This window comes from Coturnix japonica, chromosome 2 (genome assembly GCF_054131305.1).
Source record: "Coturnix japonica strain WE chromosome 2, WE-NBRP24, whole genome shotgun sequence".
Taxonomy (NCBI): domain Eukaryota; kingdom Metazoa; phylum Chordata; class Aves; order Galliformes; family Phasianidae; genus Coturnix; species Coturnix japonica.
This window is the reverse complement of record NC_140664.1, coordinates 78,238,808-78,250,145: the sequence shown is the minus strand read 5'-3', so window position 1 is coordinate 78,250,145 and position 11,338 is coordinate 78,238,808. Positions and strand designations below refer to the sequence as shown.

At 57.1% G+C, this 11,338-nt stretch overlaps 2 protein-coding genes across 2 annotated transcripts; both read right to left on the bottom strand.

The window, feature by feature from the left end:
* Window positions 1–2,810: 2,810 nt before the first annotated feature.
* Window positions 2,811–4,898, bottom strand: LOC146761994 (uncharacterized). Its single transcript, XM_085539230.1, has 3 exons — window positions 4,859–4,898; window positions 3,720–3,944; window positions 2,811–3,553 (listed from the first exon to the last, which is right to left on the bottom strand). The coding sequence occupies exons 1-3, from the start codon at window positions 4,896–4,898 to the stop codon at window positions 2,811–2,813; spliced, it is 1,008 nt and encodes a 335-aa protein (XP_085395356.1).
* Window positions 4,899–8,946: 4,048 nt separating this feature from the next.
* Window positions 8,947–10,393, bottom strand: LOC146761993 (uncharacterized). Its single transcript, XM_085539229.1, has 3 exons — window positions 10,294–10,393; window positions 9,856–10,080; window positions 8,947–9,689 (listed from the first exon to the last, which is right to left on the bottom strand). The coding sequence occupies exons 1-3, from the start codon at window positions 10,391–10,393 to the stop codon at window positions 8,947–8,949; spliced, it is 1,068 nt and encodes a 355-aa protein (XP_085395355.1).
* Between the last annotated feature and the right edge of the window lie 945 nt (window positions 10,394–11,338).

The following is an 11,338-nucleotide window of genomic DNA, read 5'->3' as shown; positions in this document are numbered from 1 at the left end:
GCAGAATCCCAGTTGAGTGTTTAAGTGTTGCCATGATGTTCTCCAGGCTCTGCTTGTGGGCTGTTGGCCGCTGATTACCTCTCGTTCCAATAAATGACTCGACTCACAGAATCACAGAATCTCTGTGGTTGGCAAAGACCTCTAAGATCACCAAGTCCCACTGACCACCCCCCAGCTGCCCACTGCCCATGTCCCTCAGGCAGGACCTCATCCCCACCCTTCTGGAGCATCTCCATGGACACTGACTCCCTCTGCTCCTTGGGCAGCTGTGCAGTTCCCAACCGCTTTCCCGCACAGATGTTTAACCTAATATCCAACGGGGGGGACCTCCCCTGCTGCAACTTGTGGCCGTTTCCTCTGGTCCCGTCGCTGTTACCTGGGTGAACAGGCCGACCTCGCTGCAACCTCCTTTCAGGGAATTACATGAAGTGAGGCCTCCCCTGAGCCTTCTCTGAACTGAGCAATCCCAGTTCACTGCGCCGCTCCTCATGGGACTCTTCTTCCAGACCCTTTCCTGCCCCGTTGCCCCCATGTCTTTCTTGCAGTGAGCAGCCCAGAGCTGCACACAGTACACTTTTCATGTCATCACCGCTGCTGATAGTATTTTATGCTGTCTTGAGGGCTTTAAATTCCTTATGAAGAGGAAGAACGCTGGAGTTGCGGGTGTCAGTGATGTCAACTGAAGTGCATCGGCAGCAATGCGCACAGCATCTGCTAGAAACAGGGGGAGCTGGAAGCCATTGTGCAGCAGGAAAACCGTGACTTGGTCGCCATCACTCCCACGTGTTTATTGCTGCAATGGAGGGCTATAAGCTCTTTGGAGGGGATAGGTAAGGAAGGAGGAGTGATGGCATGGCCCTCTATGTTAGAGAGTGTTTCAGTGTTGTTGAACTTGGGGCTGGGAATGATCAGGTTGAGTCCCTGTGGGTAAGTATCAGGGGGAGGGCCAACACTGCCACCATCCTGGTGGGGGTCTACTGCAGACTGCCTAACCAGAACGGAGAAACGGATGAGGGGTTCTATGAGCAGCTGGCAGAAATGGTGCAGTCGCCAGCCCTTGTTCTCATGGGGGACTTCAGCGTCCCCGGTCTATGCTGGAAAGTCAGTACAGTGCACAAGCAGCAGCCTTGGAGGTTTCTAGAGTGTGTGGAATCTGAGTGCTTCGTGGCACAGCTGGTAAAAGAGCCCACCGAGGATGTGCTCCTCTAGAGCTGCTGCTCACAGAGTGGTACTGCTGTGAGATGTGGAGGCTGGGAGCTGTCTAGGGCAGAGTTTCTGCGAGATGGTAGAGTTCTCCATTCTTGGTGAAGTCAGGAAGGGGATTGGGGGTTCATTAAAACTGCTGCCCTGGGCTTCTGGAGAGTGGGTTTTGAAGTATTCAGGACACTGGTAGGGAGGGTTCCTTGGGATTCAGTCCTGAAGAGCAAAGGGGTCCAGGAAGGCTGGTGGCTCCTCAAGAAGGAAGTCTTAGAGGCACAGGAGTAGGCTTTCCCCCTGTGCTGTGAAATGAGCCAGCAGAGAAGAATACGGAACATTTGCTGAGGCTCCAGGAGAGAAAAAGAGTTTACTTCCTGTAGAAGAAGGGATGGGCAACTCAGGGAGAGTACATAGAAGTGTCCGGATACAGAGGGAGAAAATTAGGAAGACAAAAGCCCAGGATGAACTCAACCTGGCCACTGTAGGAAAAGGGAACAAAAAAACCTGTTTACAAACACATTAACAGTAAGAGGAGAGGTAAGGAGAATCTTCATCCTTTACCGGATGCGGTGGGGAACGTGACTGGTGAGGATAAGATTCTTTGTCTGGACTGTCACAAGCCCATGGGGCCAGATGGGATCCACCCGAGGCTGCTGAGGGAGCTGCAAGTGGTGACTGCCAAGCTGTTTTCCACCATCTATCAGCATTTCTGCTCTTACACCATACCTACATCTCCCTTCCTTTAGTTTAAAACCATTCTCCCTTGTCTATCACTATTTACCCGTTTATAAAGCTGATTTCTCAGGACAGCTGGGGCATCAGGCCTAGCCTGTGTGGGTGCATGAAAGGCAGTTCCTGCCGAATCAACCGGATCAGTATGATCAAGTGATCCGCCTGGTGGATGAGGCAAGGGCTGTTGACGTGGTCTACCTACACTTCAGCAGAGCCTTTGACGCTGTCTCCCACTGTTTTTTCCTGGAGAAACTGGCATCTCGAGGCTTGGATGGGATAAGGACTGGCTGAAGGGCTGGGCTTAGAGAGGTGAAGAGTGGAGTTATATCCATCTGGTGACCCATCCCAAGTGGTGTCCCTGTGAGAGTCAGACTGTGCTTTTCTGTTGTCATGCTTTTAGGATTTTTCCCCACTGTCAGCAGCCCTGGGGCTGCCCACGTGTCCCAAACACAGCGACGGCCCCAAGATGTCAGAAACACCCCCAGAACGGGGCTGCAGCTGCCAGCCTGGCTTCCTCCACGTTGTGCGTTGGAAACGTTGAGCCCTGCTAGAGTCGTGGCCAGAACCAACTCAGCCTGAAGCGGGCTGCGGGGAGGAAGGAATGGGTTGGGTGCTATGGGAGGGAAGCCCGTGGATCCAGGCCCTAAGGCTGCCCACTTTGGGAAAGGCAGAGAAGAACAAAACTGACAGTGATATTTAGGGATTAATTTTTATTGTGATGGATTCAGATGATATTATTTAGGATTCAGATGACATGGGGTATGATTCAGATGATGTTGGATAGGCCTTCGATGACATTGTTTAGGATTCAGATGATGTTATATAGGCCTCAGATGACGCTGCTTAGGCAGTGGTGTTTGTACACGGCCGCTCCTATGGCATCAGTAGAGCCGGCTGGTGACACGCTGTGCCCGGCGTGGTACCCGGGAGCGGCTCCGCCCCTGGGCTGGTCCTCGCCTCCTGGAGCGGCTTCCGCGGCGTCTCCGGGGCTGGCTGTTGGTCTGCGCAGCCCGACGATGGAGAGGCGAGCGGCTTCGAGTCCGGGCCCGCCTTGGCCGTGTGGATGGGCTTCTGTCGGCTGCTGCGGAAGCCCTGGAGGACCCCTGTGCTCCCCGTGTGGTATAGCTGCGGGTGCCGCTCTGAGCACTTGGGGTTGGTGTCTGCCGGCTCCCACGGCGTGTTTGGGGCCGGCTCTGAGCTTCTGGGGCCCGGCGCTGCAACGGAGAGCGGCTTCTTGTCCGGGCCCGCTGTCCCTGCCTGCACCTGAGGTTGTATCCAGGTGCAGGGCAGTGCCTCGAGGACCGAGATGTCCCCTGGCTGTCAGAGTCTGGGGTGCTGCTCTCAGCAATCAGGGCAGCATTATTGGTTCTTCCACGGCGTCTTCGGGACTCATTAAAGATGTTTAAGTCCCGGTTCAGTCGTGGAGTGATTCTCGTGCAGTCTGTCCTGCGCTGGATGGACAGGCCGCTGCTCTCAGGCACACAGGATTGGTTTGCTGGCTCTGATGGTGCCTGGCTGGTGGTGCCGGAGCTGCTGCTCTCTGGTGTCAGAGAGCTTTCAGATGGCTGCAGTCCATGCTGGCTGGTGTTGCCAAGGCCAGCAGTACCTGAGCTGGTGCTGGAGGCTGTAAGGGGAGGCAGGAAGGTGAGCAGGGTGGAATTCCAACCATGGGGTGGAACTGGCTCCCGTTTGTCCCGGGGCTGAAGGGATTTGAGCAGGGCCGCTCTGAGCTGCTGCTGCCAGGCCTTGCCTGGCCCCAGCCCAGCAGCACGCGGCTGTTTGCCTCTTACCGGTGCCCTCTCCAGCACAGGCGTTGCACTCCCATCTGGTTGTGCTGTTACTCAGGTAGGAGCAGTGGCGGTGTGTTCCTCGTGCAGCACAGGAGCTGCAGAGGAGCAGCTCCCAAGGCCTGTGGAAAGCAACGGGTTGTGGCTGTGAAGACCAAGTGCTCTGAGCCAGGGAGTGCCCGGCACGGCTCTGGTGCTCAGTCTGTGCTCCCCCAGCCCGTGGTGAGGCTGCGATGCCACGCAGAGCCCCAGAGGGCAGCTGAGGTCACTCACCCCTCTCCTGACTGCAGTCTGCCATGGGGATGAAGGCAGTCACTGGCATGGCAGCGTCGGTACCAAACTGCCAGTGATGCGTTGGCGTAGTTGTTGTCCCTTACTGGAGTTCTGCCAGAGAAGGGATGGAATGTGATGAGTACTCACTGGCGCAGGACTAAAACTAACCCATGAAATCCATCCCCATCCATATTATCCCTGGTTTCAGCTTCCCAATGGCACTGTGGCCCATGTTAGTGGCTGCCAAGGCCCAGGCCTGCCGGGGCATTCCTTGGGCGGGCACAGCTCTTGTGCCCTCACATCTCAAGAGCTGCCTGAAAGACACCAACCTGTCTGGCATTTGGATCCCCAAAGTCAGCATGTCTTGATGAAACTTTTGGCTGTCTCTACAGTAGGGACACAGGAATTCAAGCCCAGAGCTCAGGGCCATTCTCTGCAGCAGAAACACAAGCAGGGTGGGTGTGAGCCGGACCTGGTGCTGCTGAGCACTAGTGGTGACCGCGGGGCAAGGGGAGGGCTCCTACCTGGATGCAGGCCCGGTGAAACCAGGAGTGTTGGCAGGCTGGGCACACCATGGTGCTATACGACGTGCTGTCACCTACGGACTCCATGCAGATGATGCAGGTCGTGTCCGCCTCCGGTGCTGCCTGCGCTGCCTGCTGCGGGCGGTGCTCACAGCAGAAGGACCTGGGGGAAGATGGAAGGGATGGGTGAGGTGTGAAGGGCTGCGAGGAGGGCAGAGGAACGGGAAGGAGCCCCAGGCCTTGGCTCTGGCTCTGTCAGGCTGCTGGGAAGTGTCACAGCGTGTTCCTCGCTGCTGTGGCTGCTGCTGACAGCAGGATTGGAGGCCACAAGCTGGCATTCCTTACCTGAACTCTCCAAAGTATTGGGTGACACATTGACCCTCATAGGCGCAGGGGAGATGGAAGCTCTGCTCACATCCCGGCTCTGCGCAGGTGATGCTGGCCCCCGAACCGCCGCAAACGAAGCAGAGCTGGAAAGAGCAGAGCAGCCCCCATCAGCTGCAGGCTCAGGGCCTACGCAGAGGGCCCCGCACCTCTGGGCAGGGCGCAGGATGCGGGCAGGGCTGGGTGGCACTCTGCAGAGCTGCCTGGTGAACAGGGCTGGTCTGCAAGAGCAGGAATTTCTCCGGGAGCTGGGAAGAGGGGCTGGGATTGCTTTCTTGGGACCAGGCTAAGCTCTCCTGGCACCAAGCTCCCTGTTCCGGTGCTGTGCTCACCGTCTGCTCTGCCTTCCACACCACGCGTGTCAGGTCTTGAAAACAAAAACGTGCCTCGTTGTTATCTTGCACGTGTTCACAAAGACCATTGGCAAATCTCTGTACAGGAGGAAAGAGCATAGTCCAGTTAGGGCAGAAAGGAGGGAATCACTGGTTGGAGGAAGGTGGCAGGAGCCACGAGGGAACTCACCGCACAAAACTCATGGAAATGCAATCTACGAATCCTCTGTCTGCGGCCGAGGATGCCCAAGTTCTCATCCACTAGGCCACAGAGCACGCATGCTGGAGAGGAGAGAGTAACAGCAGTGAGCGCCTTGCAGGGCCAGGTGCCCCCGGGGCTGTCCCAGGGGCTGCTCTGTGCCGGCTGTGCCAGCTGAGGGACAGGGCCTGAGGCTGTGGATGCAGGGATACTTTGCTCTCACCTGGCTCTAGTGAGCCATCATCCTCCTGTGTCTCCGTCAACCATTTGCAGAGTGTCTGTCCCATCACTGCTGGGCTTCGTCCTCTGCGTGCAAACCTATGGGAGAATCGGGACGAGTCTGAGTTGGCAGCTCAGGCCCCCGAGCGCTGGGGAACCCTCCTCCCTGGGCAGCCTCAGGCAGCCCCTTCCTCCCTGCTCTACTCACCAAGTCGCACTGAGCTGGGCCTGAGCCCCGCAGCCTCAGCTCTGCTCCACAGCCCCCGTGTCACAATGGCCGTTCTGCGCCACCCTCTGTGACGCCATCACACCTCACAGGGCTGAGGTCACCCAAGCAGGAGGGCGGCGGCTCTTTCAGCCAGCGCACAGTGAGGGGCCCAGTGCCGGACACAGCCCTGCTGGAATCCGGAATGTTGGTGCTGCCAGAGGCACTGGGCGGCACATCCACCCTGCTGTCCGCATCTGGACGCTACGGGGCCTGTGGCTCCAGCAGAATCCCAGTTGAGTGTTTAAGTGTTGCCATGATGTTCTCCAGGCTCTGCTTGTGGGCTGTTGGCCGCTGATTACCTCTCGTTCCAATAAATGACTCGACTCACAGAATCACAGAATCTCTGTGGTTGGCAAAGACCTCTAAGATCACCAAGTCCCACTGACCACCCCCCAGCTGCCCACTGCCCATGTCCCTCAGGCAGGACCTCATCCCCACCCTTCTGGAGCATCTCCATGGACACTGACTCCCTCTGCTCCTTGGGCAGCTGTGCAGTTCCCAACCGCTTTCCCGCACAGATGTTTAACCTAATATCCAACGGGGGGGACCTCCCCTGCTGCAACTTGTGGCCGTTTCCTCTGGTCCCGTCGCTGTTACCTGGGTGAACAGGCCGACCTCGCTGCAACCTCCTTTCAGGGAATTACATGAAGTGAGGCCTCCCCTGAGCCTTCTCTGAACTGAGCAATCCCAGTTCACTGCGCCGCTCCTCATGGGACTCTTCTTCCAGACCCTTTCCTGCCCCGTTGCCCCCATGTCTTTCTTGCAGTGAGCAGCCCAGAGCTGCACACAGTACACTTTTCATGTCATCACCGCTGCTGATAGTATTTTATGCTGTCTTGAGGGCTTTAAATTCCTTATGAAGAGGAAGAACGCTGGAGTTGCGGGTGTCAGTGATGTCAACTGAAGTGCATCTGCTGCAATGTGCACAGCATCTGCTAGAAACAGGGGGAGCTGGAAGCCATTGTGCAGCAGGAAAACCGTGACTTGGTCGCCATCACTCCCACGTGTTTATTGCTGCAATGGAGGGCTATAAGCTCTTTGGAGGGGATAGGTAAGGAAGGAGGAGTGATGGCATGGCCCTCTATGTTAGAGAGTGTTTCAGTGTTGTTGAACTTGGGGCTGGGAATGATCAGGTTGAGTCCCTGTGGGTAAGTATCAGGGGGAGGGCCAACACTGCCACCATCCTGGTGGGGGTCTACTGCAGACTGCCTAACCAGAACGGAGAAACGGATGAGGGGTTCTATGAGCAGCTGGCAGAAATGGTGCAGTCGCCAGCCCTTGTTCTCATGGGGGACTTCAGCGTCCCCGGTCTATGCTGGAAAGTCAGTACAGTGCACAAGCAGCAGCCTTGGAGGTTTCTAGAGTGTGTGGAATCTGAGTGCTTCGTGGCACAGCTGGTAAAAGAGCCCACCGAGGATGTGCTCCTCTAGAGCTGCTGCTCACAGAGTGGTACTGCTGTGAGATGTGGAGGCTGGGAGCTGTCTAGGGCAGAGTTTCTGCGAGATGGTAGAGTTCTCCATTCTTGGTGAAGTCAGGAAGGGGATTGGGGGTTCATTAAAACTGCTGCCCTGGGCTTCTGGAGAGTGGGTTTTGAAGTATTCAGGACACTGGTAGGGAGGGTTCCTTGGGATTCAGTCCTGAAGAGCAAAGGGGTCCAGGAAGGCTGGTGGCTCCTCAAGAAGGAAGTCTTAGAGGCACAGGAGTAGGCTTTCCCCCTGTGCTGTGAAATGAGCCAGCAGAGAAGAATACGGAACATTTGCTGAGGCTCCAGGAGAGAAAAAGAGTTTACTTCCTGTAGAAGAAGGGATGGGCAACTCAGGGAGAGTACATAGAAGTGTCCGGATACAGAGGGAGAAAATTAGGAAGACAAAAGCCCAGGATGAACTCAACCTGGCCACTGTAGGAAAAGGGAACAAAAAAACCTGTTTACAAACACATTAACAGTAAGAGGAGAGGTAAGGAGAATCTTCATCCTTTACCGGATGCGGTGGGGAACGTGACTGGTGAGGATAAGATTCTTTGTCTGGACTGTCACAAGCCCATGGGGCCAGATGGGATCCACCCGAGGCTGCTGAGGGAGCTGCAAGTGGTGACTGCCAAGCTGTTTTCCACCATCTATCAGCATTTCTGCTCTTACACCATACCTACATCTCCCTTCCTTTAGTTTAAAACCATTCTCCCTTGTCTATCACTATTTACCCGTTTATAAAGCTGATTTCTCAGGACAGCTGGGGCATCAGGCCTAGCCTGTGTGGGTGCATGAAAGGCAGTTCCTGCCGAATCAACCGGATCAGTATGATCAAGTGATCCGCCTGGTGGATGAGGCAAGGGCTGTTGACGTGGTCTACCTACACTTCAGCAGAGCCTTTGACGCTGTCTCCCACTGTTTTTTCCTGGAGAAACTGGCATCTCGAGGCTTGGATGGGATAAGGACTGGCTGAAGGGCTGGGCTTAGAGAGGTGAAGAGTGGAGTTATATCCATCTGGTGACCCATCCCAAGTGGTGTCCCTGTGAGAGTCAGACTGTGCTTTTCTGTTGTCATGCTTTTAGGATTTTTCCCCACTGTCAGCAGCCCTGGGGCTGCCCACGTGTCCCAAACACAGCGACGGCCCCAAGATGTCAGAAACACCCCCAGAACGGGGCTGCAGCTGCCAGCCTGGCTTCCTCCACGTTGTGCGTTGGAAACGTTGAGCCCTGCTAGAGTCGTGGCCAGAACCAACTCAGCCTGAAGCGGGCTGCGGGGAGGAAGGAATGGGTTGGGTGCTATGGGAGGGAAGCCCGTGGATCCAGGCCCTAAGGCTGCCCACTTTGGGAAAGGCAGAGAAGAACAAAACTGACAGTGATATTTAGGGATTAATTTTTATTGTGATGGATTCAGATGATATTATTTAGGATTCAGATGACATGGGGTATGATTCAGATGATGTTGTATAGGCCTTCGATGACATTGTTTAGGATTCAGATGATGTTATATAGGCCTCAGATGACGCTGCTTAGGCAGTGGTGTTTGTACACGGCCGCTCCTATGGCATCAGTAGAGCCGGCTGGTGACACGCTGTGCCCGGCGTGGTACCCGGGAGCGGCTCCGCCCCTGGGCTGGTCCTCGCCTCCTGGAGCGGCTTCCGCGGCGTCTCCGGGGCTGGCTGTTGGTCTGCGCAGCCCGACGATGGAGAGGCGAGCGGCTTCGAGTCCGGGCCCGCCTTGGCCGTGTGGATGGGCTTCTGTCGGCTGCTGCGGAAGCCCTGGAGGACCCCTGTGCTCCCCGTGTGGTGTAGCTGCGGGTGCCGCTCTGAGCACTTGGGGTTGGTGTCTGCCGGCTCCCACGGCGTGTTTGGGGCCGGCTCTGAGCTTCTGGGGCCCGGCGCTGCAACGGAGAGCGGCTTCTTGTCCGGGCCCGCTGTCCCTGCCTGCACCTGAGGTTGTATCCAGGTGCAGGGCAGTGCCTCGAGGACCGAGATGTCCCCTGGCTGTCAGAGTCTGGGGTGCTGCTCTCAGCAATCAGGGCAGCATTATTGGTTCTTCCACGGCGTCTTCGGGACTCATTAAAGATGTTTAAGTCCCGGTTCAGTCGTGGAGTGATTCTCGTGCAGTCTGTCCTGCGCTGGATGGACAGGCCGCTGCTCTCAGGCACACAGGATTGGTTTGCTGGCTCTGATGGTGCCTGGCTGGTGGTGCCGGAGCTGCTGCTCTCTGGTGTCAGAGAGCTTTCAGATGGCTGCAGTCCATGCTGGCTGGTGTTGCCAAGGCCAGCAGTACCTGAGCTGGTGCTGGAGGCTGTAAGGGGAGGCAGGAAGGTGAGCAGGGTGGAATTCCAACCATGGGGTGGAACTGGCTCCCGTTTGTCCCGGGGCTGAAGGGATTTGAGCAGGGCCGCTCTGAGCTGCTGCTGCCAGGCCTTGCCTGGCCCCAGCCCAGCAGCACGCGGCTGTTTGCCTCTTACCGGTGCCCTCTCCAGCACAGGCGTTGCACTCCCATCTGGTTGTGCTGTTACTCAGGTAGGAGCAGTGGCGGTGTGTTCCTCGTGCAGCACAGGAGCTGCAGAGGAGCAGCTCCCAAGGCCTGTGGAAAGCAACGGGTTGTGGCTGTGAAGACCAAGTGCTCTGAGCCAGGGAGTGCCCGGCACGGCTCTGGTGCTCAGTCTGTGCTCCCCCAGCCCGTGGTGAGGCTGCGATGCCACGCAGAGCCCCAGAGGGCAGCTGAGGTCACTCACCCCTCTCCTGACTGCAGTCTGCCATGGGGATGAAGGCAGTCACTGGCATGGCAGCGTCGGTACCAAACTGCCAGTGATGCGTTGGCGTAGTTGTTGTCCCTTACTGGAGTTCTGCCAGAGAAGGGATGGAATGTGATGAGTACTCACTGGCGCAGGACTAAAACTAACCCATGAAATCCATCCCCATCCATATTATCCCTGGTTTCAGCTTCCCAATGGCACTGTGGCCCATGTTAGTGGCTGCCAAGGCCCAGGCCTGCCGGGGCATTCCTTGGGCGGGCACAGCTCTTGTGCCCTCACATCTCAAGAGCTGCCTGAAAGACACCAACCTGTCTGGCATTTGGATCCCCAAAGTCAGCATGTCTTGATGAAACTTTTGGCTGTCTCTACAGTAGGGACACAGGAATTCAAGCCCAGAGCTCAGGGCCATTCTCTGCAGCAGAAACACAAGCAGGGTGGGTGTGAGCCGGACCTGGTGCTGCTGAGCACTAGTGGTGACCGCGGGGCAAGGGGAGGGCTCCTACCTGGATGCAGGCCCGGTGAAACCAGGAGTGTTGGCAGGCTGGGCACACCATGGTGCTATACGACGTGCTGTCACCTACGGACTCCATGCAGATGATGCAGGTCGTGTCCGCCTCCGGTGCTGCCTGCGCTGCCTGCTGCGGGCGGTGCTCACAGCAGAAGGACCTGGGGGAAGATGGAAGGGATGGGTGAGGTGTGAAGGGCTGCGAGGAGGGCAGAGGAACGGGAAGGAGCCCCAGGCCTTGGCTCTGGCTCTGTCAGGCTGCTGGGAAGTGTCACAGCGTGTTCCTCGCTGCTGTGGCTGGTGCTGACAGCAGGATTGGAGGCCACAAGCTGGCATTCCTTACCTGAACTCTCCAAAGTATTGGGTGACACATTGACCCTCATAGGCGCAGGGGAGATGGAAGCTCTGCTCACATCCCGGCTCTGCGCAGGTGATGCTGGCCCCCGAACCGCCGCAAACGAAGCAGAGCTGGAAAGAGCAGAGCAGCCCCCATCAGCTGCAGGCTCAGGGCCTACGCAGAGGGCCCCGCACCTCTGGGCAGGGCGCAGGATGCGGGCAGGGCTGGGTGGCACTCTGCAGAGCTGCCTGGTGAACAGGGCTGGTCTGCAAGAGCAGGAATTTCTCCGGGAGCTGGGAAGAGGGGCTGGGATTGCTTTCTTGGGACCAGGCTAAGCTCTCCTGGCACCA